This window comes from Palaemon carinicauda, chromosome 21 (assembly GCF_036898095.1).
Source record: "Palaemon carinicauda isolate YSFRI2023 chromosome 21, ASM3689809v2, whole genome shotgun sequence".
NCBI lineage: Eukaryota > Metazoa > Arthropoda > Malacostraca > Decapoda > Palaemonidae > Palaemon > Palaemon carinicauda.
In genome coordinates, this window is record NC_090745.1 from 29,551,320 (window position 1) to 29,578,597 (window position 27,278).

Here is a 27,278-nt window from a genome sequence, read left to right on the forward strand (position 1 = left end):
AAAAAAAAAATATATATATATATATATATATATATATATATATATATATATATATATATATATATATATAAATGGCAACTTTGCTCTAACTTACTTGTATTCAGGTCTTCCAGGTAACCCTCGTGGATCAATGAAAGCTCTCTCAACCATCATTAACTGGTCATTGACTTTGCGTACCTGTAGTGGACTACGAAAAAAAATTAAATTAAAAAATGGGTATTCAATACAGTACAGACTAAAATAAAATAAATTTCAAATTCACCCTTTCACCAGAGTAAACAATTAAGTTTTAAGAGGATATGAAAATTAAACTTGAGTGAAGTAATACAAAATTAAAATTCAATTGCATTCTAATATTACACTTCGCAACCGTCGACACTAAACTTTTAGTGCGCATTTTAATCAATCTTCAGGGGTGTTCTAACTTTGAATGTGAACAAAAACATCGTAATTTAGCAAGATGGATTGATAAATGTATGAATTCTCTGTATAACCTGGCACTAGAGTCTGTGAGGCTAACCCTGGCTCCAAAGTGTAACTAGGGTTCAACCCTCCAGTTACAATGTAGTAAAAAAAAAAAAGAGAGGTTGGGCAATAAAATGAGGTTGGACAGTAAAAAGGAAGAAAAAGGTAGGAATACAGTGGATATGAGTAGTAGGACGTAAAGTGCAGCTAGAGGCCGAAGGAATGCAGTAATGACACTCGCGCAATTCCCACAGTGCACTGCAGGAATTCTAAACACTGGCTGCACACTGACAAGGCTAAATGACAACAATTTTTAATCAAGAAATAATTTACATATCAAACAAAACTCAAGACCATACATAGAGCAATGAGCTGTAATTCTACCATCCAACTTATAACATACAGTACTCACTTTTCCAAGTCAATACTTTTTAATTCTTCGGTAAAACTCAACACAGTTTCCTTAAAATCTGCAACTGCTTTTTTGAAGAATTCTGAAATGTAAATTATTTAAAATTTAAAAACAACATGAATACATAAGTATAAATAATATCTCTATGGCCTAAAACATTAACCAAAACACAAATGACAACAACTCAGGTATTAGTTTTCCAAAATAATTTGACCTTGAATTATGCTTGTAATAATCATGTATACTAGTGAATAATTTTGAACTAAAATAATAAAATAGTTTATTTCTAATAATAGTGATTATGAAGAAATCCAAACGCTGTATTAATACTCTAATATACTATGTGCATCTCGATATGTACGTCATATACCCATTACACACAAAAGAATAGTTAAAACCATATTCCATGACAAATTGCCAATTCTATACTCACCTGATGTTCTTATTTCTACTTCTCCAGAAACCCAGTTACCAGCAAAATTTTAAAATTTTCTCAATTTCTTTAGCTTCGATAATTACAGGCCATTAACAAGGGAAAGTGTGTATTAGGTTGACCAAGGCACCAGCCACATATTGAGATACTACTGTTAGTGTTATTGAGCTTTTGACTGGCGATATAAAACTATATTGGATCCCTCAATGGTCACTGTTCATTTTCCCTTTGCCTGAATATATGCTGTATAGTCTTGCATATTCACTTTTCTCATACACATGACAACACTAAGCTAACCAAACCATTTTTCTTCACTCAACTGTTTAATTACTTCAAATTATTCAGTAGCTACTTCCCACTTAGTAAGGGTATAAGAGACTTTAGCTATGATATGTAGCTCTTCCATGAGGAGGACACTCCAGTATAGTGTTCTCTGGTCTTAAGAGTTGTTCCATAGCCTATATCATACTCCAGTTTTCTCTTCTCTTATTTTTTTAAATGATGTGTTGGACAATCTTGATAGAAAGGTCATGGAGGACTGGTAGTTTTTTTATGGAATGATCATGGATGCCTGGTGGTTTCTTTAAATAGGGGTCATAGAGGCCTGGTGGGTTCTTTATAGAAGTGTCGTGGAATCATGATTGTTTCCTAAGAAGAGAAGGGTCATGGAGGCCTGGTGGTTTCTTATGAAAAAAAGGGCCATATAAGCCTGGTGGTTTCCTAAGAAGAGAAGGGTCATGGAGAACTGATGGTTTCTTTATATAGGGGTCATAGAGGACTGGTTGTTTCTAAATGGAAGGGTCATGGAGGCCTGGTGATTTCTTTATAAAACTCATGGAAGAATGATGGTTTCCTGAAAAGAAAAGGGTCATGGAAAACTGGTGGTTTCCTAAGAAGAGAAAGGTTGTGGAGACTTGATGTTTTCCTAAGATGATAGGAGTCATGGAGGACTGGTGTTTCTTTATATAAGGGTCATAGAGGACTGGTGGTTTCTTTATAGAATGGTCATGGAGGTCTGGTGGTTTTTTGATAGAAGGGTCATGAAGGACTGGTGGTTTCTTAATAGAAGGGTCACGCAAACCAGGAGGCTTCCTAGGAAGAAAAGGGTTATGGAGGACTGTCAATTCTTTATAAATGGGTCATGGAGACCTGGTGGTTTCCTAAAAAAAGAGGGTCATAGAGGCCTGGTGGTTATAAAGAGAAGGATGATGGAGGCCTGGTGGTTTCCTAAGAGGAAAAGGGTCATGGAGGCCTGGTGGTTTCCTAAGAAGAAAAGGGTCATGGAGGCCTGGTGGTTTCCTAAAACGAGAAGGGTTATGGAGGCCTGGTGGTTTCCTAAAATGAGAAGGGTCATGGATGCCTGGTGGTTTCCTAAAATGAGAAGGGTCATGGAGGCCTGGTGGTTTCCTAAGAAGAAAAGGTCATGGAGGCCTGGTGGTTTCCTAAGAAGAGAAGGTCATGGAGGCCTGGTGGTTTCCTAAGAAGAGAAGGTCATGGAGGCCTGGTGGTTTCCTAAGAAGAAAAGGGTCATGGAGGCCTGGTGGTTTCCTAAAACGAGAAGGGTCATGGAGGCCTGGTGGTTTCCAAAAATGAGAAGGGTCATGGACGCCTAGTGGTTTCCTAAAATGAGAAGGGTCATGGAGGCCTGGTGGTTTCCTAAGAAGAAAAGGTCATGGAGGCCTGGTGGTTTCCTAAGAAGAGAAGGTCATGGAGGCCTGGTGGTTTCCTAAGAAGAAAAGGTCATGGAGGCCTAGTGGTTTCCTAAGAAGAGTAGAGTCATGGAGGCCTGGTGTTTTCCTAAAAAGTGAAGGGTCATGGAGGCCTGGTGATTTCTTTAGAAGAGAAGGGTCATAGAGACCTGGTAGTTACCCAAAAAGACAAGGATCATGGAAGCCTGGTGGTTTCTTAAGAACGGAAGGGTCAGGGAGGCCTGGTGGTTTCATAAGAAGAGAAGGGTCATGGAGACCTGGTGATTTCATAAGAAGAGAAGGTCATGGAGGCCTGGTAGTTTCCTAAGAAGAGAAGGTCATGGAGGCCTGGTGGTTTCTTAAGAAGAGAAGGTCAGAAGAGAAGGTCATGGAGGCCTGGTGGTTTCCTAAGAAGAGAAGGGTCACAAGGGCCTGGTGGTTTCCTAAAAAGAGAAGAGGTATGGAGGCCTGGTGGTTTCCTAAGAAGTGAAGGGTCATGGAGGCCTGGTGATTTCTTTAGAAGAGAAGGGTCATGGAGGCCTGGTAGTTACCCAAAAAGAGACGGATCATGGAAGTCTGGTGGTTTCTTAAGAAGGGAAGGGTCATGGAAGCATGGTTGTTTCCTAAAAAGAAAAGGGTCATGGAAGCATGCTTGTTTCCTAAAAAGAAAAGGGTCAGGGAGGCCTGGTGGTTTCCTAAGAAGAGAAGGGTCATGGAGACCTGGTGGTTTCCTGAGAAGAGAACGATCACGGAGAACTGGTGGTTTCCTAAGAAGAGAAGGGTCATGGAGAACTGGTGGTTTCCTGAGAAGAGAAGGGTCATGGAGAACTGGTGGTTTCCTAAGAAGAGAAGGGTCATGGAGAACTGGTGGTTTCCTAAGAAGAGAAGGGTCATGGAGGCCTGGTGGTTTCCTAAGAAGAGAGGGGTCATGGAGGCCTGGTGGTTTCCTAAGAAGAGAAGGGTCATGGATACCTGGTGGTTTCCTGAAAATAGAAGGGTCATGGAGACCTGGGCGTTTTCCTAAGAAGAGAAGGGTCATGGAGGCCTGGTGGTTTCTTAAGAAGAGAAGAGTCATGGAGGCCTGATGGTTTCCTGAGAAGGGTCATGGAGATCTGGTGGTTTCTTAAGAAGAGTCATTGAGGCCTGATGGTTTCCTGAGAAGGGTCATGGAGGTATGGTGGTATCTTAAGAAGAGAAGAGTCATGGAGACCTGGTGGTTTCCTGAAAATAGAAGGGTCACGGAGGCCTGGGGGTTTTTCTAAGAAGAGAAGGGTCATGGAGGCCTGGTGGTTTCTTAAGAAGAGAAGAGCCATGGAGGCCTGAGGGTTTTCCTAAGAAGAAAAGGGTCATGGAGGCCTAGTGGTTTCTTAAGAAGAGAGGAGTCAAGGAGACCTGGTGGTTTCCTGAAAAGGGAAGGGTCATGGATGCCTGATGGTTTCCTGAGAAGGGTCATGGAGGCCTGGTGGTTTCCCAAGAAGAAAAGGATCATGAAGTCCTGTTGGTTTCCCAAGAAGAGAAAGATCATGGTGTCCTGGTGGTTTCCCCAAAAAAGAAGGATCATGGAAGCCTGGTGATTTCTTAAGAAGAGAAGGATCATTGAAGCCTGGTGGTTTCGTAACAAGAGAAGAGTCATGGAGACCTGGGGAATTCCTAAGAGGAGGATGATCACGGGGGCCTTGTGGTTTCCTAGGAAGACAAAAATCATGGAAGTCTGGTGGATTCCTAAGAAAAAAAGGGTCACGTAGGCCTGGTGGTTCTCTACGGAGATGAAGGGTTATGGAGGGCAGGTGGTTTCCCAAGAAGAGAAGGATCATAGAGGCCTGGTGGTTTCCCAAGAAGAGAAGGGTTATGGAGGCCTGGTGGTTTCCCAAGAAGAGAAGGGTCAATCATGGAGGTCTGGTGGATTCCTAAGAAAAAAAGGGTCACGGAGGACTGGTGGTTCTCTACGGAGATGAAGGGTTATGGAGGTCAGGTGGTTTCCCAAGAGGAGAAGGATCATAGAGGCCTGGTGGTTTCCCAAGAAGAGAAGGGTCAATCATGGAGGTCTGGTGGATTCCTAAGAAAAAAAGGGTCACGGAGGACTGGTGGTTCTCTACGGAGATGAAGGGTTATGGAGGTCAGGTGGTTTCCCAAGAAGAGAAGGATCATAGAGGCCTGGTGGTTTCCCAAGAAGAGAAGGGTTGTGGAGGCCTGGTGGTTTCCCAAGAAGAGAAGGGTCAATCATGGAGGTCTGGTGGATTCCTAAGAAAAAAAGGGTCACGGAGGACTGGTGGTTCTCTACGGAGATGAAGGGTTATGGAGGTCAGGTGGTTTCCCAAGAGGAGAAGGATCATAGAGGCCTGGTGGTTTCCCAAGAAGAGAAGGGTCAATCATGGAGGTCTGGTGGATTCCTAAGAAAAAAAGGGTCACGGAGGACTGGTGGTTCTCTACGGAGATGAAGGGTTATGGAGGACAGGTGGTTTCCCAAGAGGAGAAGGATCATAGAGGCCTGGTGGTTTCCCAAGAAGAGAAGGGTCAATCATGGAGGTCTGGTGGATTCCTAAGAAAAAAAGGGTCACGGAGGACTGGTGGTTCTCTACGGAGATGAAGGGTTATGGAGGTCAGGTGGTTTCCCAAGAAGAGAAGGATCATAGAGGCCTGGTGGTTTCCCAAGAAGAGAAGGGTTATGGAGGCCTGGTGGTTTCCCAAGAAGAGAAGGGTCAATCATGGAGGTCTGGTGGATTCCTAAGAAAAAAAGGGTCACGGAGGACTGGTGGTTCTCTACGGAGATGAAGGGTTATGGAGGTCAGGTGGTTTCCCAAGAAGAGAAGGATCATAGAGGCCTGGTGGTTTCCCAAGAAGAGAAGGGTCAATCATGGAGGTCTGGTGGATTCCTAAGAAAAAAAGGGTCACGGAGGACTGGTGGTTCTCTACGGAGATGAAGGGTTATGGAGGTCAGGTGGTTTCCCAAGAGGAGAAGGATCATAGAGGCCAGGTGGTTTCCCAAGAAGAGAAGGGTCAATCATGGAGGTCTGGTGGATTCCTAAGAAAAAAAGGGTCACGGAGGACTGGTGGTTCTCTACGGAGATGAAGGGTTATGGAGGTCAGGTGGTTTCCCAAGAAGAGAAGGATCATAGAGGCCTGGTGGTTTCCCAAGAAGAGAAGGGTTATGGAGGCCTGGTGGTTTCCCAAGAAGAGAAGGGTCAATCATGGAGGTCTGGTGGATTCCTAAGAAAAAAAGGGTCACGGAGGACTGGTGGTTCTCTACGGAGATGAAGGGTTATGGAGGTCAGGTGGTTTCCCAAGAGGAGAAGGATCATAGAGGCCTGGTGGTTTCCCAAGAAGAGAAGGGTCAATCATGGAGGTCTGGTGGATTCCTAAGAAAAAAAGGGTCACGGAGGACTGGTGGTTCTCTACGGAGATGAAGGGTTATGGAGGTCAGGTGGTTTCCCAAGAAGAGAAGGATCATAGAGGCCTGGTGGTTTCCCAAGAAGAGAAGGGTTATGGAGGCCTGGTGGTTTCCCAAGAAGAGAAGGGTCAATCATGGAGGTCTGGTGGATACCTAAGAAAAAAAGGGTCACGGAGGACTGGTGGTTCTCTACGGAGATGAAGGGTTATGGAGGTCAGGTGGTTTCCCAAGAGGAGAAGGATCATAGAGGCCTGGTGGTTTCCCAAGAAGAGAAGGATCATAGAGGCCTGGTGGTTTCCCAAAAACAGAAGGGTTATGGAGGCCTGATGGTTTCCCAAGAAGAGAAGGGTCAATCATGGAGGTCTGGTGGATTCCTAAGAAAAAAAGGGTCACGGAGGACTGGTGGTTCTCTACGGAGATGAAGGGTTATGGAGGTCAGGTGGTTTCCCAAGAGGAGAAGGATCATAGAGGCCTGGTGGTTTCCCAAGAAGAGAAGGGTCAATCATGGAGGTCTGGTGGATTCCCAAGAAAAAAAGGGTCACGGAGGACTGGTGGTTCTCTACGGAGATGAAGGGTTATGGAGGGCAGGTGGTTTCCCAAGAAGAGAAGGATCATAGAGGCCTGGTGGTTTCCCAAGAAGAGAAGGGTTATGGAGGCCTGGTGGTTTCCCAAGAAGAGAAGGGTCAATCATGGAGGTCTGGTGGATTCCTAAGAAAAAAAGGGTCACGGAGGACTGGTGGTTCTCTACGGAGATGAAGGGTTATGGAGGTCAGGTGGTTTCCCAAGAGGAGAAGGATCATAGAGGCCTGGTGGTTTCCCAAGAAGAGAAGGATCATAGAGGCCTGGTGGTTTCCAAAAAAGAGAAGGGTTATGGAGGCCTGGTGGTTTCCCAAGAAGAGAAGGGTCAATCATGGAGGTCTGGTAGATTCCCAAGAAAAAAAAGGTCACGGAGGACTGGTGGTTCTCTACGGAGATGAAGGGTTATGGAGGTCAGGTGGTTTCCCAAGAGGAGAAGGATCATAGAGGCCTTGTGGTTTCCCAAGAAGAGAAGGATCATAGATGCCTGGTGGTTTCCAAAAAAGAGAAGGGTTATGGAGGCCTGGTGGTTTCCCAAGAAGAGAAGGGTCAATCATGGAGGTCTGGTAGATTCCCAAGAAAAAAAGGGTCACGGAGGACTGGTGGTTCTCTACGGAGATGAAGGGTTATGGAGGTCAGGTGGTTTCCCAAGAGGAGAAGGATCATAGAGGCCTGGTGGTTTCCCAAGAAGAGAAGGATCATAGAGGCCTGGTGGTTTCCAAAAAAGAGAAGGGTTATGGAGGCCTGGTGGTTTCCCAAGAAGAGAAGGGTCAATCATGGAGGTCTGGTAGATTCCCAAGAAAAAAAGGGTCACGGAGGACTGGTGGTTCTCTACGGAGATGAAGGGTTATGGAGGTCAGGTGGTTTCCCAAGAGGAGAAGGATCATAGAGGCCTGGTGGTTTCCCAGGAAGAGAAGGATCATAGAGGCCTGGTGGTTTCCAAAAAAGAGAAGGGTTATGGAGGCCTGGTGGTTTCCCAAGAAGAGAAGGGTCAATCATGGAGGTCTGGTAGATTCCCAAGAAAAAAAGGGTCATGGAGGACTGGTGGTTCTCTACGGAGATGAAGGGTTATGGAGGTCAGGTGGTTTCCAAAGAAGAGAAGGATCATAGAGGCCTGGTGGTTTCCCAAGAAGAGAAGGGTCATGGAGGCCTGGTGGTTTCCCAAAAAGAGAAGGGTCCTGGATGCCTGGTGGTTTCCTAAGAAAAGAATCATGGAGTCCAGGTGGTTTCCTAAGTAGAGAAGGTTCATGGAGTCCTGGTGGTGTCCTAAGAAGAAAAGGATCATAGTCATGGTTGTTTCCTAAGAAGAGGAAGGTCATGGAGGCCTAGTGTTTCCTAAGAAGAGAAAGGTCATGGAAGCCTGGTGGTTTCCTAAGAACAAAAGGGTCTTGGAGGCCTAGTGGTTTCCTAAGAAGAAAAGGGTCATGAAAGGACTAGTGGTTTCCTAAGAAGAGAAGGGTCATGGACGACTGATGGTTTCCTAAAACAAGAAGGGTCATGGATGCCTGGTGGTTTCCTAAGAAGAGAAGGGTCATGGAGGCCTAGTGGTTTCCTAAGAAGAGAAGGGTCATGGAGGACTGGTGGTTTCCTGCGAAGAGAATAGTCATGGAGGACAAGTGGTTTCCTGAGAAGATTTTGGTCATGGAGTCCTGGTGGCTCCCTAAGAAAAGAAGGGTCATGAAGGGAAAGTGGTGTCCTAAAAAGAGAAGGATCATGGACGCCTAGTGGTTTCCTAAGAAGAAAAAGGTCATGGGAGACTAGTGGTTTCCTGAGAAGTGATTGGTTATGAAGTCCTGGTGGCTCCCTATAAGATGAAGGGTCATGGAGTCATGGTGGTTTCCTAAGAAGAAAAGGATCATGGATGCTTATTGGTTTCCTATGAAGAAAAAGGTCAAGGAAGAATGATAGTTTCTTGAGAAGAGATTAGTCATGGAGTCCTGGTGGGTCCCTAATGAAAAGAAGGGTCATGGAGGCATGGTAGTTTCGTAAGAAGAGAAGGATAATGGATGCCTCGTGGTTTCCTAAGAAGAAAAACGTCCTGGAGGACTAGTGGTTTCTTAAGAATAGAAGGGTCATGGAAGTCTGGTGATTTGTTAGGAGAAGGGCCGTGGATGCGGGTGGTTTCTTAATAGAAGTCGTATATACGTGGTGGATTCTTAATAGAAGGGTCGTGGATGCATGGTGGTTTCTTAATAAAAGGGTCGTGGTTGCATAGTGGTTTCTTAACAAAAGGGTCCTGGATGCCTTGTGGTTTTTCAATAGATGGATCGTGTTCCCTTGTGGTTTGTTAATGGAAGGGTCGAGGATGCATGGTGGTTTTTCATTAGAAGGGTCGTGGATGCCTGGTGGTTTCTTAATTGAAAGGTCTTGGAAGCCTGATAGTTTCTTAATAAAAGGGTCGTGAATGCCTGGTGGTTTCTTCATAGAGGGGTCCTGAATGCCTGGTGGTTTCTTAATAGAAGGGTCGTGGATGCCTGGTGGTTTCTTAATACAAGGGTCGGGAATGCCAGTTGGTTTTTTAATAGAAGGGTCCTGAATGCCAGGTGGTTTCGTAATAGAAGGGTCGTGGATGCCTGGTGGTTTTTTAATAAAAGGGTCGTGGATGCCTGGTGGTTTCTTAATAGAAGGGTCATGGTTGACTGGTAGTTTCTTAATAAAAGAGTAGTGGATGCCTGCTGGTTTCTTAATAGAAGGGTTGTGGATGCCTGGTGGTTTCTTAATAGAAGGGTCTCGGATGCCTGGTGGTTTCTTAATAAAATGGTCGTGGATGCCAATCGGTTTCTTAATAGAAGGGTTGTGGTTGCCTTGTGGTTTGTTAATAGAAGGGTCGGCAATCCATGGTGGTTTTTTTAATAGAAGGGTCGTGGATACCTTGTGGTTTCTCAATAAAAGGGTTGTGGATGCGTGGTGGTTTCTTAACTGAAGGGTCTTGGAAGACTGGTGGTTTCTTAATAGAAGGGTCGTGAATGCCAGTTGGTTTCTTAATAGAAGTGCTCTTAATGCCTGGTTGTTTCTTGATATGAGGGTCGTGGATACCTAGTGGTTTCTTAATAGAAGGGTCTTGCACGCCTGGTGGTTTCTCAATATAATAGTCAGGAATGCCAGTTGGTTTCTTAATAGAAAGATCCTCAATACCTGGTGGTTTCTTTGTAGAAGGGTCATGGATGCCTGGTAGTTTCATAATAAAATAGTCATGGATGCCTGATGGTTCCTTAATAAAAGTGTCGGGGATGTCTGGTGGTTTCTTAATAGAAGGGTCGTGGATGCCAGGCGGCTTCTTAAATGAAGGGTCGTGGATACCTGGTGGTTTCTTAAATGAACGGTCATAGATGCCTAGGGGTTTCTTGAATGAATGTAGTGGATGCCTGGTGGTTTCTTAAATGGAGAGTGGTCGCTGCCTGATGGTTTCTTAATAGAAGGTTCATGGATGCTGGGTAGTTTCTGAATAGAAGGTTCATGGATACCAGGTGGTTTCTTAATAAAAAGGTCATGAATGCCTACTGGTTTCTTAATTGAAGGGTCATATTTGCATGGTGGTTTCTTGATAGAAGGGTCATGAGTGCCAGGTGATTTCTTAAGAGAAGGGTCGTGGATGCATTGTGGTTTCTTAATTGAAGGGTCGTGGATGCCTGGTGGTTTCTTAATTGAAGGGAAGTGGCTGCCTGGTGGTTTCTTAATTGAAGGGAAGTGGCTGCCTGGTGGTTTCTTAATTGAATGGTCATGGATGCCTAGTGGTTTCTTAATTGAAGGGTCGTGGATGCCTGATGGTTTCTTAAAAAAAAGGCTGTGAATGTCTAGTGGTTTCTTAATAGAAAGGCTGTGGATACCTAATAGTTTCTTATTAGAAGGGTCATGAATGCCTGGTGGCTTCCTATAAAGAGAAGGGCCTGGTGGTTTCCTAAGAGGAAATGAGTCATGGAGAACTGATGGTTTCTTATGAAGAAAAGGGTCAGGAGGACCTGATGGTTTCTTAAGAGAAGAATCTGGTGGTTTCCTAAAAGAAGGGTCGAGGATGCCTGGTGGTTTCTCAATAGGAAGGGTATTGAACGGCTGGTGATTTATTAATGAAATGGTTGTGGATGCTGGGTGGTTTCTTAATAGAAGGGTCGTGGATGCCTGGTGGTTTCTTAATAGAAGGGTCTCGGATGCCTGGTGGTTTCTTAATAAAATGGTTGTGGATGCCAATCGGTTTCTTAATAGAAGGGTTGTGGTTGCCTTGTGGTTTGTTAATGGAAGGGTCGGCAATCCATGGTGGTTTTTTTAATAGAAGGGTCGTGGATACCTTGTGGTTTCTCAATAAAAGGGTTTTGGATGCGTGGTGGTTTCTTAACTGAAGGGTCTTGGAAGACTGGTGGTTTCTTAATAGAAGGGTCGTGATTGCCAGTTGGTTTCTCAATAGAAGTGCTCTTAATGCCTGGTTGTTTCTTGATATAAGGGTCATGGATACCTAGTGGTTTCTTAATAGAAGGGTCTTGCACGCCTGGTGGTTTCTCAATATAATAGTCAGGAATGCCAGTTGGTTTCTTAATAGAAAGATCCTCAATACCTGGTGGTTTCTTTGTAGAAGGGTCATGGATGCCTGGTAGTTTCATAATAAAATAGTCATGGATTCCTGATGGTTCCTTAATAAAAGTGTCGGGGATGTCTGGTGGTTTCTTAATAGAAGGGTCGTGGATGCCAGGTGGCTTCTTAAATGAAGGGTCGTGGATACCTGGTGGTTTCTTAAATGAATGGTCATAGATGCCTAGGGGTTTCTTGAATGAATGTAGTGGATGCCTGGTGGTTTCTTAAATGGAGAGTGGTCGCTGCCTGATGGTTTCTTAATAGAAGGTTCATGGATGCCGGGTAGTTTCTGAATAGAAGGTTCATGGATACCAGGTGGTTTCTTAATAAAAGGGTCATGGATGCCTACTGGTTTCTTAATTGAAGGGTCATATTTGCATGGTGGTTTCTTGATAGAAGGGTCATGAGTGCCAGGTGATTTCTTAAGAGAAGGGTCGTGGATGCATTGTGGTTTCTTAATTGAAGGGTCGTGGATGCCTGGTGGTTTCTTAATTGAAGGGAAGTGGCTGCCTGGTGGTTTCTTAATTGAATGGTCATGGATGCCTAGTGGTTTCTTAATTGAAGGGTCATGGATGCCTAGTGGTTTCTTAATTGAAGGGTCGTGGATGCCTGATGGTTTCTTAAAAAAATAGTTTCTTATTAGAAGGGTCGTGAATGCCTGGTGGCTTCCTATGAAGAGAAGGGCCTGGTGGTTTCCTAAGAGGAAATGAGTCATGGAGAACTGATGGTTTCTTATGAAGAAAAGGGTCATGAGGACCTGATGTTTTCTTAAGAGAAGAATCTGGTGGTTTCCTAAAAGAAGGGTCAAGGATGCCTGGTGGTTTCTCAATAGGAAGGGTATTGAACGGCTGGTGATTTATTAATGAAATGGTAGTGGATGCTGGGTGGTTTTTTAATAGAAGGGTAGTGGATGCCTGGTGGTTTCTTAATAAAACGGTCATGAATGCCTGGTGGTTTCTTAACAGAAGGGTCGTGAATGCCTGGTGGTTTCTTAATAGAAGTCTTAAATGCATGGTGGTTTCCTAATAGAAGGGTTGTTGATGCCTGGTGGTTTCTTAATATAAGGGTCGTGGATGCCTGAGATTTCTTAATAGAAGGGTCATGGATGCCTGGTGGTTTCTTAATAGAAAGGTCATGGATGCCTGGTGGTTTCTCAATACAAGGGTCTTGGATGCCTGGTGGTTCCTGAATAGAATGGTCGTGAATAACTGGTAGTTTTTTTTCAATAGAAGGGTCGTGGATGCCTAGTGCTTTCTAAATAGAAAGGTCATGGATGCATGGTTTATTAAAAGGGTCGTGGGTGCCTGGAGGTTTCTTAAAAAAAGGGTCGTGGATGCCTGGTGGTTTCTTATTAGAAGGGTCGTGGATGCCTGGTGGTTTCTTATTAGAAGGGTCGTGGATGTCGGGTGGTTTCTTATTAAAAGGGTCATGGATGCCTGGTGGTTTCGTAAGAGGAGAAGGGTTATGGAGGCCTGAGTGTTTCCTATGAAGAGAAGTGTCATGGAGGCCTGGTGGTTTCTTAAGAAAAAGGTCTGGTGGTTTCTCAAGAGAAGGGTCTGGTAGTTTCTTAAGAGAGGGGTCTGGTGATTTCTTAAGGGAGGGGTCTGGTGGTTTCTTAAAAGAAGGGTAATGGATGCCTGGTGGTTTTCCTAATAGAAGGGTAGTGGATGCCTGATGGTTTCTTAATAGAAGGGTAGTGGATGTCTGGTGGTTTTCTAATAGAAGGGTAGTGGATAAATGGTGGTTTCTTAATAGAAGGGTTGTGGATGAATGGTAGTTTCTTAATGGAAGGGTAGTGGATGCCTGGTGGTTACTTAATAGAAGAGTAGTGGATGCCTGGGGGTATCTTAATAGAAGGGTAGTGGATGCCTGGTGGTTTCTTAATAGAGGGGTATTGGATGCCTGGTGGTATCTTAATAGAGGGGTATTGGATGCCTGGTGGTATCTTAATAGAGGGGTATTGGATGCCTGGTGGTATCTTAATAGAGGGGTATTGGATGCCTGGTGGTATCTTAATAGAAGGCTAGCGGATGCCTGGTGGTATCTTAATAGAAGGGTAGTGGATGCCTGGTGGCTTCTTAAGAGGGGGGTAGTGGATGCCTGCTGGTTTCTTAATAGAGGGGTAGTGGATGCCTAGTGGTTTCTTAATAGACGGTAGTGGATGCCTGGTGGTTTCTTAACCCTTTTACCCCCCAGGCTCTTTGGAAATTTCCAACCCTTAACCCCCAAGGGGTTATTTTTTCCCCAGCACATTTTGCAGTATATTTTTTTTAAATTGCTCTAACAGCCTTAATTTTTGTCATAGAGAGGTCAAGTTGGTCATATTCTCTTGGAAAAAGCCTGAATTTTCTCAAAAAATTAAAAAAAATATGAAAAAAAAAAACTTTTATAGCATTTTTTTGCAAGGACGTACCGGTACGTCCATGGGGGTAAAGGGATGAGTTTTGTGAAACGTACCAGTACGTCTTTTGGGGGTAAAAGGGTTAATAGACGGTAGTGGATGCCTTGTGGTTTCTTAATAGAGGGAAATGGATGCCTGGTTGTTTCTTAATAGAAGGGAATGGATGCCTTGTGGTTTCTTAAGAGGGGTTGTGGACACCTGGTGGTTTCTTAATAGTAAGGTCGTGGATGTCTGGTGGTTTCTTAATAGAAGGGTCGTGGATGCATGGTGGTTTCTTAATAGAAGGGTTGTGGATGCCTGGTGGTTTCTTAATAGAAGGGTGTGGATGCCTGGTAGTTTCTTAATAGAAGGGTCGTGGATGCCTGGTGGTTTCTTAACAGAAGGGTGTGGTTGCCTGGTGGTTTCTTAATAGAATGGTAGTGGATGCCTGGTGGTTTCTTAATAGAATGGTAGTGGATACCTGGTGGTTTCTTAATAGAATGGTAGTGGATACCTGGTGGTTTCTTAATAGAATGGTAGTGGATGCCAGGTGGTTTCTTACTAGAATGTAGTGGATACCTGGTGGTTTCTTACTAGAATGTAGTGGATACCTGGTGGTTTCTTTATAGAATGGTAGTGGCTGCCTGGTGGTTTCTTAATAGAAGTGTAATGGATGGTTTGTGGTTTCTTAATAGAAGGGTCGAGGAGGCCTGGTGGTTTCTTAATAGAAGGATTGTGGATGCCTGGTGGTTTCTTAATAGAAGGGTCGTGGATGCCTGGTGGTTTCATAATAGAAGGGTAGTGAATGTCTGGTGGTTTCTTAATAGAATGGTGTGGGTGCCTGGTGGTTTCTAATAGAATGGTAGTGAATGCCTGATGGTTTCTTAATAGAAAGGTACTGGATGCCTGGTGGTTTTTAATAAAATGGTAGTGGATGCCTGGTGCTTTCTTAATAGAAGTGTAGTGGATGCCTTGTGGTTTCTTAATAGAATGGTAGTGGATGCACCTGGTGGTTTCTTAATAGAAGGGTAGTGGATGCCTGATAGTTTCTCAATAGAAGGGTAGTGGATGCCTGATGGTTTCTTAATAGAATGGTAGTGGATGCTTGGTGGTTTCTTAACAGAAGGGTAGTGGATGCCTGGTGGTTTCTTAATAGAAGGGCACTGGATGCTTGGTGGTTTCTTAATAGAAAGGTAGTGGATGCCTGGTAGTTTCTTAATAGAAGGGTAATGGATGCCTAGTGATTTCTCAATAGAGGGGTAGTGGATGCCTAGTAGTTTCTTTATAAAAGGGTAGTGGATGCCGTGTGGTTTCTTAATAGGGGGGGTCATGGATGCCCGGTGATTACTTAATAGAACGGTCGTGGATACCGCGTGGTTTCTTAATAGAACGGTCGTGAATGCCTGGTGGTTTCTTACTAGAAGGGTATTGGATGCCTGGTGTTTTCTTAATAGAAGGGTAGTGATTGCCTGGTGGTTTCTTTATAGAAGGGTCGCGGATGCCTGGTGGTTACTTTATAGAAGAGTCGTGGATGCCTGGTGGTTTCTTAATAGAACGGTCGTGGATGCCTGGTGGTTTCTTTATAGAAGGGTCGTGGATGCCTGGTCGTTTCTTAATAGAACGGCTGTGGATGCCTGGTGATAGAAGTGTTGTGGATGCCTGGTTTTTCCTTAACTGAAGTGTCGTGGATGCCTGGTAGTTTCCTAATAGAATGGTCGTGGTTGCCTGGTGGTTTTTAATAGAAGAATCGTGAATGCCTGGTGGTTTCTTAACAGAATGGTCATAAATGCCTGGTGGTTTCTTAATAGAAAGGTAATGAATGCCTGGTGGTTTCTTAATAGGAGAGTCATGAATGCCTGGCGGTTTCTTAATAGAAGGGTCAAGAATGCCTGGTTGTTTCTTAGTAGAAAGGTCAAGAATGCCTGGTTGTTTCTTAGTAGAAAGGTCAAGAATGCCTGGTTGTTTCTTAGTAGAAAGGTCAAGAATGCCTGGTAGTTTCTTAATAGAAGGGTCAAGAATGCCTGGTTGTTTCTTAATAGAAGCATCAAGAATGCCTGGTTGTTTCTTAATAAAAAGGTAGTGGATGCCGTGTGTTTCTTAATAGAAAGGTCATGGATGCCTTGTGGTTTTTAATTGAATGGTTGTGGTTGCCTTGTGGTTTCTCAATTGAAGGGTCGTGGATGCCTTGTGGTTTCATAATTGAAGGGTCGTGGATGCCTTGAGGTTTCTTAACCCTTTTACCCCCAAAGGACGTACTGGTACGTTTCACAAAACCCATCCCTTTACCCCCATGGACGTACCGGTACGTCCTTGCAAAAAAATGCTATAAAAATTTTTTTTTTCATATTTTTGATAATTTTTTAAAAAAATTCAGGCATTTTCCAAGAGAATGAGACCAACCTGACCTCTCTATGACAAAAATTAAGGCTGTTAGAGCAATTTAAAAAAAATATATACTGCAAAATGTGCTGGGGAAAAAATAACCCCCGGGGGGTTAAGGGTTGGAAATTTCCAAAGAGCCTGGGGGTAAAAGGGTTAATAGAAGGGTCACGAATATCTGGTGGTTTCTTGATAGAAGGGTTGTAGATGTCTGTTGGTTTCATAGTGGAAGGGTTGTGGACTCCTGGTGGTTTTTTAATAAAAGGGTTGTGGATGCCTGGTTATTTCTTTATCAAATGGTCGTGGATGCCTCGTGGTTTCTTAATAGAAGGGTCGTGGATGCCTTGTGGTTTCTTAATTGAAGTGTTGTGGATACCTGGTGGTTTCCTAATAGATAAGGTTGTGGATGCCTGGTAGTTTCTTAATAGAAGGGTTGTGGATGCCTGGTGGTTTCTTAATAGAAGGGTCACAGAGGCATGGTGGTTTCTTAGGAAGAGAAGTGTCATGGAAGCATGGTCGTTTCTTTATAGACGGGTCAAGTGATTTGCTTGCCAAAGCTATTGAAGAAAGCCATTTTATGGACTAGAGGTTTTGCTTGGATACTACCACCCTTTCCTCACAAGGAGATTAAGGATAAAATTACCCAGCATTTACATATTGGTTAACTGAAACCACAATAATCTTACCTACTACAGAAAGTCCAGCTGGTGAGGCTTCCGGGGCTGTACCTCAAGAGAAAGAAAGATGAAAAGGGTGGTCGTACTTAACTTTCATTCCAGACTTGCTCATAACATTAGCCTTTAAAATGAAGTTACTAGCAGTTAGAGGAGCTGAGGTACCTAAACCACCTGCTGAGCAGCTATCGCAGGTCCTAAGGTGAATGTGTTCATGACTTGCAAGTCACATCCTGCAAGTAATGAGCTGTGAAGGTGGTTTGTCTCCACACACCTACCTGAAGAACCTGTGACAAATTGTGATTAAACTTGAAGGAGATACTGATGCCCCTAATGTCATGAGCTTTAACCAGTAGCCCTGACTTAGATGGAAATGACTTGTCCATGCTAATGAAGAGATGTTGCAAGTGAGGTCTGGCTGACCTGGTATGTTTGAGGTAGCTCAATGTCCTTATAGGATATAGTAACAGCTTATCAGGATCCTAAGTTACCTCTTGAAGAATTAAAACCTGAAAGAAAAAAATTTTGGGTCGTGTGACAATAGGTTCTGGGTCTTGGCTACAAACTCGAGGACAAAGGAGATAGAGAGAGAGACTTCCCTCCACCCCCCTTGAATATGTAATATTGAAAGAGTCTGAAGTTCACCAACTTGATTAATCGAGGCTAACGAGAGCAGGAACACCGTTTTCAGCGTAAGGTCCTTGTCCAAGCTCACCTCAACGCTTCATAAGGTGGGGTAAGACCTTAACGATGTTCCATGATGGCAGATTTGCCTCAACTAAAAGGCAGAACTAATCAAAACTTTGTACGAGTATAGTCTCTCTCTCCTAAGAAGAAACATCTACTGTACTTCCTGTAGCCTAAAGACCTGGCTCAAAGCTGAGCGATGGCCTTTCACCCCTGAAATGGAGTCGAGTTTCTCTTTGTGGAGGTAAATCAAGAAGTACGCAGTCAACTGAACAGAGGCTTGGAGAGGATGCATTGTCTCTAGAAAAGCCTATCACCGAGAGATGCTGGATAAACACCACGTGTGAAGCTGTAGAGACTTAACTGCCCTGTGGAAAATCTTAGATATGTGATTGACACAGGTCTAGGATATGGCAAAGTTCTCTCGGAGAGTATGTTAGAAGCAGCAGTAGATCTGTGTATCACTCATGTAGCCACTTTGGCGCTTTGGGTGTCATGGACATGTTTGGAGTCTATCGTACTCTGTTCAGGACCTTTTCAGGGAGGTAAAAGGCCAAAAACGCATAGACATTGAGGCTGTTCCACGGGTGCTGGAAAGTGTCCTTAAACACCGCAGCTGGATCTGGCACTGGGGAGCAGTAGATAAGTAACCTGTTATTCAGGGCCTTTTCAAACAGGTATCGACAGGGAACCCCATCAGGATCTGTTGCTATCTGACAAAGTCAATTCTGCCCCAATGATCTGAGTCTTCCCCATAATGAAACTGACTGAGAAAGCTATCGAGTTGGCTTCTGCCCACTTAGAGTCCTTACTGTTACAGTAGTTGACAGTTGGAGAGAGATTGTTCTTACTTGCTAACGAATGTAGGACGCCACCAAGTCATCGTCATTCATCAACACCAAGAGTCCTTTTAGAAGTGGACAAAATTCCTCAAGGATCATCTAAGCTGCCCTAATTTCCAACATGTTGATATATGCTTGGCTTTCTTGATCCAACCAGGCTCTTGATAAAAAAAAAGAGAGAGAGAGAGAGAGAGAGAGAGAGAGAGAGAGAGAGAGAGAGAGAGAGAGAGAGAGAGAGAGAGAGAGAGAGAGAGAGAGAGAGAGAGAGAGAGAGAGAGAGAGAGAGAGAGTTGACATCTCTTTCAAATATTCTCTTCCTAAGATCTTCCTTTGAACATTCTTCAATGTGAACTAAGGTTAGATCATTGTGATGTTGAGACCACAATAACTTCAGCTGTCATTGCAGAGATTGTTAGATAAATCAGTCTCTAGAAACCAAATGTTCCAGAGAGGTCAAGTGTCAGGTGGTCGAGGAGTATCTGCCACCAAAAAGTCGGCAGACAGGAATGATGCAGGAAGGGGAGGGCTCACTCATGCAGGCATGAGATTCCGTTCTGAGAGGGGAAGACCTTCCCCTGAACAGTAAATTCTTTCCCAGATAACAGCCTCTAAGTGGGGATAGGGGCTAATGACTAAAGTCGAGAACCCGTTCTCGAAGGACTAGAAAGCCTTCCTTTGATTCTGCTAGAATCAATCAGTCATCCAGATAACGACAACCTGATCCCGTTGGCATGAACCCACGTCGATGCCAGTTTGAAAACTTATAAACACCTGTGGAACTGTGGCCAAACCAAAACAGAGGACCTCATATTGGAATACTTACTCGTTGACCACTACTCAAATGTATTTCCTGGAAAAAGGATGAACTGCTATCTGAAAAAAGGCATCCTTGAGGTCCAACATTATCAGGAAGTCCCCTGATCTCATCGCCTGGATGACTGTGGCTGGCTTTCCAATTCTGAACGTGGTCTGCCAAAGGAAAACTACATTCAGGCCGAGAGATCGATGACTGGTCTCCAGCCTCCAGCCTCTAGATGCCTTTGTCACAAGGAAAGAGTAGACTGTAGAAGCTGAGACCCGTCATCGACCTCCTGCAGTGCGTCCTCCAGCATCTTTGTAATCTCTAGTTGGAGAGAGTTTTTTTCCAACCTCCAGCAATATGATGATGTTGGCGGAGGAGGAATCAGGAGGGGAAGAGCTAATGAAAGAAAGTAAGTATCCCGAGCATAGGAACTGAACTGTCCAGTCCTCTGCCTCATGAAATCACCATCCCCTCCAATTCCCTTGTAAGCATTTCCCCACTGGTGGTAAGGTGGGGAGGACTACCTATTATAACGCAGGCATCTACCTCTACCTTTCCCCTTCCTTGACTGTGACCTTGATTGACAAGAGAGGAAAACTGTGCTGATTTCGAGGATAGACTGCCTAGCTGCTGAGGTTACAGTCCTCATCTCTGTACAGTACTAACTTGAATTGAACAAGTTGTCCCGATGACTTGGGGTGTCCCAAATTGGAAGGTTGCGGTGCTCAAAAGGACACAGCTCTCTACATTAAGGAGTCACGAGTCATCTCCTTCCAGTTCTCTGTAGTTGACGCTACCTCTACCAGTGGAAACAAAGGGAGTTTTAAGCTAGGAGTTACGGAGGTCTAGTCTCTTGGCAATTTAGGCATGTAAATCCTGGAGGTCACACTTTCCCGGCGCTTCAGAACCGAGTTTGTCCACTGGTTGTTGGCCTGGAACATAAGGTACTCAAGCACCTTAGCCTCATAAGCACAAGGTACTCAAGTGGGCTTGCACCAGTAGGCACTATATCCTTCAACACCTACTTTTTCTTGAGGTCAAGTCTTCAGAGTCTGCTAGGTACCCAACTGTGCCCATCCAGTGGTCTAGCCAGGAAATAGCCTATTGGGTGTTCATTGCTGTGGCCTCCATGGACTTCTCTTCCAATTGAGATAAAAAGGCTAGGACTGATGATAGCTCTGAGGAACAGCATGGTGTAATGACGGAAACTTCCAAATCGAGGGGGCGAGGAGAATAAAGCTCTCCAAAAATACAGTACAACGTAGTACTACTCTTTGGAAGAGGAACAGATGCTAACCTTGTAGATTTGCCTGACCTCTGCAAATCTTTATTCCCGGAAACTTTCTTCAACCTTTTTCAGAACCTCGTTGGACAAGGCAGACCAAGAAGTTCTAGTGCAGGTCTGGCGTTCAAAAGGGCATGGCATCGAAGATCTATAGAGACCAGCCTGCTCTTGGGAGGAAAAACCAACTTCTAAACCATTCAGTGCGAATATTCCTCAGCCCCTTGAAGAATGTAGATTTTGATTCCACTTCTTCTGTCGATGGGGAGCCATCTCGGGAGAAGCCATTATGTTTCATCTGCGTTGACAAATCCGAAGAACAATCAGGAAGCCGCGAGAGAACATCAGTTACTGAAGGTAATTGCTACTTCATGGTGGACAAGATTCTTGCAGTCTCATCAAGGTAAGTAGAATTCGAAGAAGTTTTACCTTTCTTGATGCTATCACCTCTTGCAGGTGACTGATATGCACCTGGAACACTTTGAAGAGAGGCAGTTGAACTCTATATCGATGTCCTTCCTTCTGGACCCAATCTAGGCCCATCTAAAGTGTGAGGGTGAGGAACCCTGGTGTACAAAGATGGAGAAGCTCTGCTAGAGTGAGGAGGCAAAGCCTTGCTGGAGCGTGGCTAGAGCCTGAGGTGGAGTGCTTGGAGCAACAACAAAAAAATAGCAATGCAAACAGAAGACTTTCTCGAAGAGTATCAAGTGCATTTGGCGTAAAAGTGTTCACGAGAAGGGTGATATGTTGCTGCCTTTTATGAAGCCTTCTGGTAAGGAGGAGGTTGAGGTGGCAGAAGCTCCTCCCCTACAGCGTTACCTCACAGATTATTATTATTATTATTATTATCATTAATAATTGCTAATCTACAACCCTAGTTGGAAAAGCAGGATGCCATAAGCCCAGGGGCCCCAACAGGGAAAATAGCCCACTGAGGAAAGGAAACAAGAAAAATAAGATATTTTAAGAACAGTAACATTAAAATAAATATCTTATATAAACTATAAAAACTTTAACAAAACAAGATGAAGAGAAATTAGATAGAATAGTGTGCCCGAGTGTACCCTCAAGCAAGAGAACTCTAACCCATGACAGTGGAAGACCATGGTACAGAGGCTATGGCACTATCCAAGACTAGACAACAATGGTTTGATTTTGGAGTGTCCTTCTCCTAGAAGAGTTGCTTACCATAGCTAAAGAGTCTCTTCTACCCTTACCAAGAGGAAAGTAGCCACTGAACAATTACAGTCCAGTAGTTAACCCCTTGGGTGAAGAAGAATTGTTTGATAATCTCAGTGTTGTCAGATGTATGAGGACAGAGGAGAATCTGTAATGAATAGGCCAGACTATTTGGTATATGTGTAGGCAAAGGGAAAGAACTGTAACCGGAGAAAAGGATCCAATGTAATACTGTCTGGCCAGTCAAAGAGCCCAATAACACTAGCAGTAGCATCTCAACAACAACCAATTGCTCCCGAAGACACCCATTGGGCAATATCCTACACCGAGCGCCTAAAGCCTGGAACCACTGAAGGTTGTTCTCCAAAGGGGATCCCTGGATGCAGAGATATGGCCACAGTATTCTTAACGCATCTGCCTTCTGCAAAGAAAATGACTCGCACTGAGAAAAATGGCTCGCACTGAGAAAAATGACTGGCACTGAGAAAAATGACTGACACTGAGAAACATAACTGGCACTGAGAAACATAACTGGCACTGAGAAAAATGACTGGCACTGAGAAAAATGACTGGCACTGAGAAAAATGACTGGCACTGAGAAAAATGACTGGCACTGAGAAAAATGACACGCACTGAGAAAAATGACACGCACTGAGAAAAATGACACGCACTGAGAAAAATGATACGCACTGAGAAAAATAACACACCGAGGAAAAGAAGCCACCGTTTCTCTTGGAAAAACAGCAACCTCCCAACTGGGAGGATGGCCACTACCTACACTCATCACAAGGCAAGGCCTCAGAACATACATAACCACTAAGGGATCAGCAAACCGAATATGGGTAGACTAAACCAATCAAAGGTACTGCACATCTTCACCGTATCAAAGTGCTTGTCTGCATAAAAGGGATGATGAAAAACTATCACACTGAGAAGAAAAATTAGAAAAATTTTTGCCATAAAATCTCTAGTCCCAGAAAGAGAGGGTATGTTTGCACATTCCAATGGCTGAAATCAAAGTTGGATGGCAGAGGGCCGGCTCTCCCCTTTCCACTGCTGATAGGTGAGCAACCTACCCATTGTTTACACCTCATTAAGAAGTAACTGCCACATTCCAGTTTCCCCTTTTGTAAAGATTGATGGTTTTTATTTGTGTGAGAAAAAATTATCATTTACCCATTGTAATGTTCCTGGAGCTAATCAAACGTCCATAGGTTTTGTCGATATCTTCCGAAGCCTTCCAGATGAACTGAGCATAGGCCTCCAGGGAAAAGGGAAGTATCTGGAATAAGGAAAATTATCATCATACCTCTCAATTCAATCTTAGCTTCAATTGTTGTGTCAAAGCAAGTGGATAACAGTTCATGAGATGACAATCATTTAATGAAATTAATTTGCTTTATTAGGATTTTGGACAAATGGTCCACTGGAGTGCGAAATGCAATGGTCAGGAAGGGTTATACCTAGGGAAAATGCTGCCGATAGACCATAAGGTAAAAATTAAGAGGTTGACAGCTATAGGATAGATAGATTTGGAATTACTGTAAAGTAATGGGCTAAAAAGTTGGTTTAACTAGGGTGGATTTGAGCTATAGAGGCCTGTCAGGTCATCCAGCACCCAAGTGCAACTGGAGAGAACCTTTCTGTTACAACAAGAAGTAAAAGTGGTCTGACAGCAAGATGGAGAAAAGGTGAAGTAAAAGAAGTCTGACAGCAAGATGAAGAAAATGGGAACAGAGGTAAAGCAGGAGGCTAATAAGCAGATGTAGTAACCCAAGGGATGCTGTCAGGAATCTCTATACTCAATGCAGCGAGATGTGAATGATAGGGGAGGGCATTGTTTTGAACAGATTCCCCTACTGGTGCTACATCTCCACAGATCACCAGCTTGCCTTCTTTCTCCAATCCAACTCCACCTCCTCACCCTGTTAGTCTTTCTTTCTCTTTCTCATTTTCTTAATTGATGTATTTCTCAGATTATATCCAAAAATTCTTCCCACTTTGTTTCTCAATACCATTAAGGTAAAACTCAAGGCATGCTTTCTGTACAAAGGTTTCCCCCATTATAAATGTGACCACTCGTATGCCAGATGCTGTCGCTACACACCAACACTCTCTTGCTTCAAGCTCCCCATATAGCCACCTTCCTAGTCAAGCAAAGGCAGTTATCTACAATGTGAACAGATACTTACCTCTTGGAACAAGAGGCAAATAGAGATAAATATTTGGAAATACAACAATTTATGTAAAAAGATAAGAGATAAAGAGAAAATAAGAAGGGGTTGGAGAGCGAGCTGGTGATTTACAGAGATGTGGCCTCTGTGGTTAATTTTTTTAAAACCAGGTTCCCCCCCCTATCATCTATGTCTTGCTGCATTGATCATTGTGAAGTGCTGTACGTAATACCAACAGAACACCCATGGGAGATAAATGACAGGCCTACTAAACACCAGGTTTTCTGTCAGGCCTGGGATGGAAAAGGATATGAATTGGCATCTTGAAAAAACCATATAATAATAGAACAGCTCTAACCTTCGATTCCAAAAGCACGATGGCGACATCTCCCCACAGAGCCGTGACTGCCTTGTGGTACAGAAAACCTCTGTCATATATCTCGTCTACAAGCGCAAAAGTTTCATACAATGTATGGTACATTGGCTCCCCTATAGTGACCTGTAATTAAAAAAAAAAAAAAAACCTTCCTCTAAGATCTAAATCAAACTTTTCTTATCAGATTAAAAATCATCATCCTAGTAGAAAGAAATACAAAAAATTAAATCTTAATACTATCTATAGCAATGTGAGAATCTGAATTGAAACTCCTCAAACCAACCGAACAAACTGAATTGATCAGTGCCCAAATTATGTTGAATGAATTTCACAGCATTTTAGGATCAGAACTTTTTATTTATTTAGTAAAACCATATTAACAATCTTTGAACAATTACTTACTTGAAGAGCCAAATCCTGTTAACAAAATCAGTGAAATCTACAGTCCATTTGGTATACCTAGCTTTAATTTCTCCCATTACAATTTTTATCTTTCAAATTCCAATGTGTACGGATAACATTTTGAGTTGTTAATTCATTCCAATATGATAACTTATTCATTATCATCATTAATATATATCTCAAGAGAACGTTAACTGAAACCAGTCTCTCTAATTTGGAAGGTTATACTGTAAAGTCAAAATGTATTACTATGGCCACAGCAAATAAGAAAACTATCTGATACTCCATTTAGTACCACAATATATGCATGCCATGGCAAACAGCATTAAAAGAGGAGATTTAGTACAGCATCATTGACAGGCTTACATTATCGTGTGTGTATCGAAAGTCCATGGAAGGAATGCCAAGATTATGCTGAAAGCCCTTATAATCACTGCCAGAACCTATGAACTGCATCTTGGGAAGCCCAGGCTGAACTGGATCAGGTCTCCTCAGGGCCCAAGTATCATAGACTGTTGGTCGACCTTCAGCAACCTCCTCAGGGTTTGGGTTGGGGATCTTCAGCAGAAAAAAAAAACTATAGCATTAAAAACCTATCATTCCTATGTGGGTAAAAAAAATATATATTTCATGATGAGGCAAAACTCCAATAAGTATACAACCAAGTCTACTGAACACTTAAATTAATTACCTTCTTTGTACCTTCAAAGACAAGGTCATACAATAAAGGTGCAGACTTGGTACGGAGAGTGTAGTTACCTGCAAAGTAAAGTCAATAATGATCACCAATATATGCATAAGAGTTTATTCATATCTGTTAAAAGGCTAAAAATTTAAAACTTGAAAGATTTCTTTGAGTCCTCATGCTTCTGATAACTTTTAAATACAGTAATCTCTCACCATATCGCAGATCACCTATCACTCCCTTAGTACATCGCAGAATTATATATAATTCATAATTATATATAGCAAGGTACGTGAGGCAAAGAGGGCAGCTGACCTGAGGTGGGGTCAGGGATTGGGTCATTCATATGAAGAGAATAAGAAGAAGTTTTGGAAAGAAGTGAAGAGAGTAAGGAAGGCTGGCTCAAGAATTGATGAGACAGTGAAAGATGGAAATGGGAGGTTGTTAAAAGGAGAGGAGGCAAGGAAAAGATGGGCAGAATATTTTGAAAGTTTACTGAATGTTGAGGATAATAGGGAGGCAGATATAATTGCTGTTGCAGGTGTTGAGGTGCCAGTGATGGGAGATGAGAATGAGAGAGAGATTACAATAAAGGAAGTGAGGAGAGCACTAGATGAAACGAGAGTAGGAAAAGCGTCTGGTATGGATGGTGTGAGAGTCGAGATGTTGAAGGAAGGGGGTGTGACTGTACTTGAATGGTTGGTGAGATTGTTTAATATGTGTTTTGTGTTGTCAATGGTACCAGTAGATTGGGTTTGTGCATGTATTGTACCACTATATAAGGGTAAGGGAGATGTGCAGGAGTGTTGTAATTCAAGAGGTATTAGTTTGTTAAGCGTAGTTGGAAAAGTGTATGATAGAGTAATGATCAATAGGATCAAGGATAAAACAGAGAATGCAATCTTAGAAATACAGGGTGGTTTTAGAAGAGGTAGGGGTTGTATGAATCAGTTTTTTACAGTAAGGCAGATATGCGAGAAATATTTAGCAAAAGGTAAGGTGGTGTATGTTGCGTTTATGGGGATCTGGAGAAAGCGTATGATAGAGTTGATAGGGAAGCAATGTGGAATGTGATGAGGTTATATGGAGTTGGTGGAAAGTTGTTGCAAGCAGTGAAAAGTTTCTACAAAGGTAGTAAAGCATGTGTTAGGATAGGAAATGAAGTGAGTGATTGGTTTCTGGTGAGAGTGAGGCTGAGACAGCGATGTGTGATGTTGCCGTGGTTGTTTAACTTGTATGTTGATGGAGTGGTGAGAGAGGTGAATGCTCGAGTGCTTGGACGAGGATTAAAACTGGTAGACGAGAATGACCATGAATGGGAGGTAAATCAGTTGTTGTTGCAGATGATACTGTACTGGTTGCAGACACAGAAGAGAAGCTTGGCCGATTAGTGACAGAATTTGGAAGTGTGTGTGAGAGTAGGAAGTTGAGAGTTAATGTGGGTAAGAGTAAGGTTATGAGATGTACGAGAAGGGAAGGTGGTGCAAGGTTGAATGTCATGTTGAATGGAGAGTTACTTGAGGAAGTGGATCAGTTTAAGTACTTGGGGTCTGTTGTTGCAGCAAATGGTGCAGTGGAAGCAGATGTACATCAGCGAGTGAATGAAGGTTGCAAAGTGTTGGGGGCAGTTAAGGGAGTAGTAAAAAATAGAGGGTTGGGCATGAATGTAAAAAGAGTTCTATATGAGAAAGTGATTGTACCAACTGTGATGTATGGATCGGAGTTGTGGGGAATGAAAGTGACGGAGAGACAGAAATTGAATGTGTTTGAGATGAAGTGTCTAAGGAGTATGGCTGGTGTATCTCGAGTAGATAGGGTTAGGAACGAAGTGGTGACAGTGAGAACGGGTGTAAGAAGTGAGTTAGCAGCTAGAGTGGATATGAATGTGTTG

General features: G+C 43.3%; 1 protein-coding gene across 1 annotated transcript in view; it reads right to left on the reverse strand.

The window, feature by feature from the left end:
- Window positions 1-27,278, reverse strand: part of LOC137614810 (putative N-acetylated-alpha-linked acidic dipeptidase) — a 154,387-nt gene that overhangs the window by 61,770 nt on the left and 65,339 nt on the right. Inside the window, exons 10-15 of the mRNA XM_068344474.1 lie at window positions 25,394-25,461; window positions 25,069-25,260; window positions 24,283-24,423; window positions 22,927-23,032; window positions 878-959; window positions 95-187 (exon numbers count right to left, since the gene is read on the reverse strand). Of these exons, the coding sequence (XP_068200575.1) occupies window positions 95-187; window positions 878-959; window positions 22,927-23,032; window positions 24,283-24,423; window positions 25,069-25,260; window positions 25,394-25,461 (682 nt within the window). The remainder of the gene's footprint in view (window positions 1-94; window positions 188-877; window positions 960-22,926; window positions 23,033-24,282; window positions 24,424-25,068; window positions 25,261-25,393; window positions 25,462-27,278) is intronic.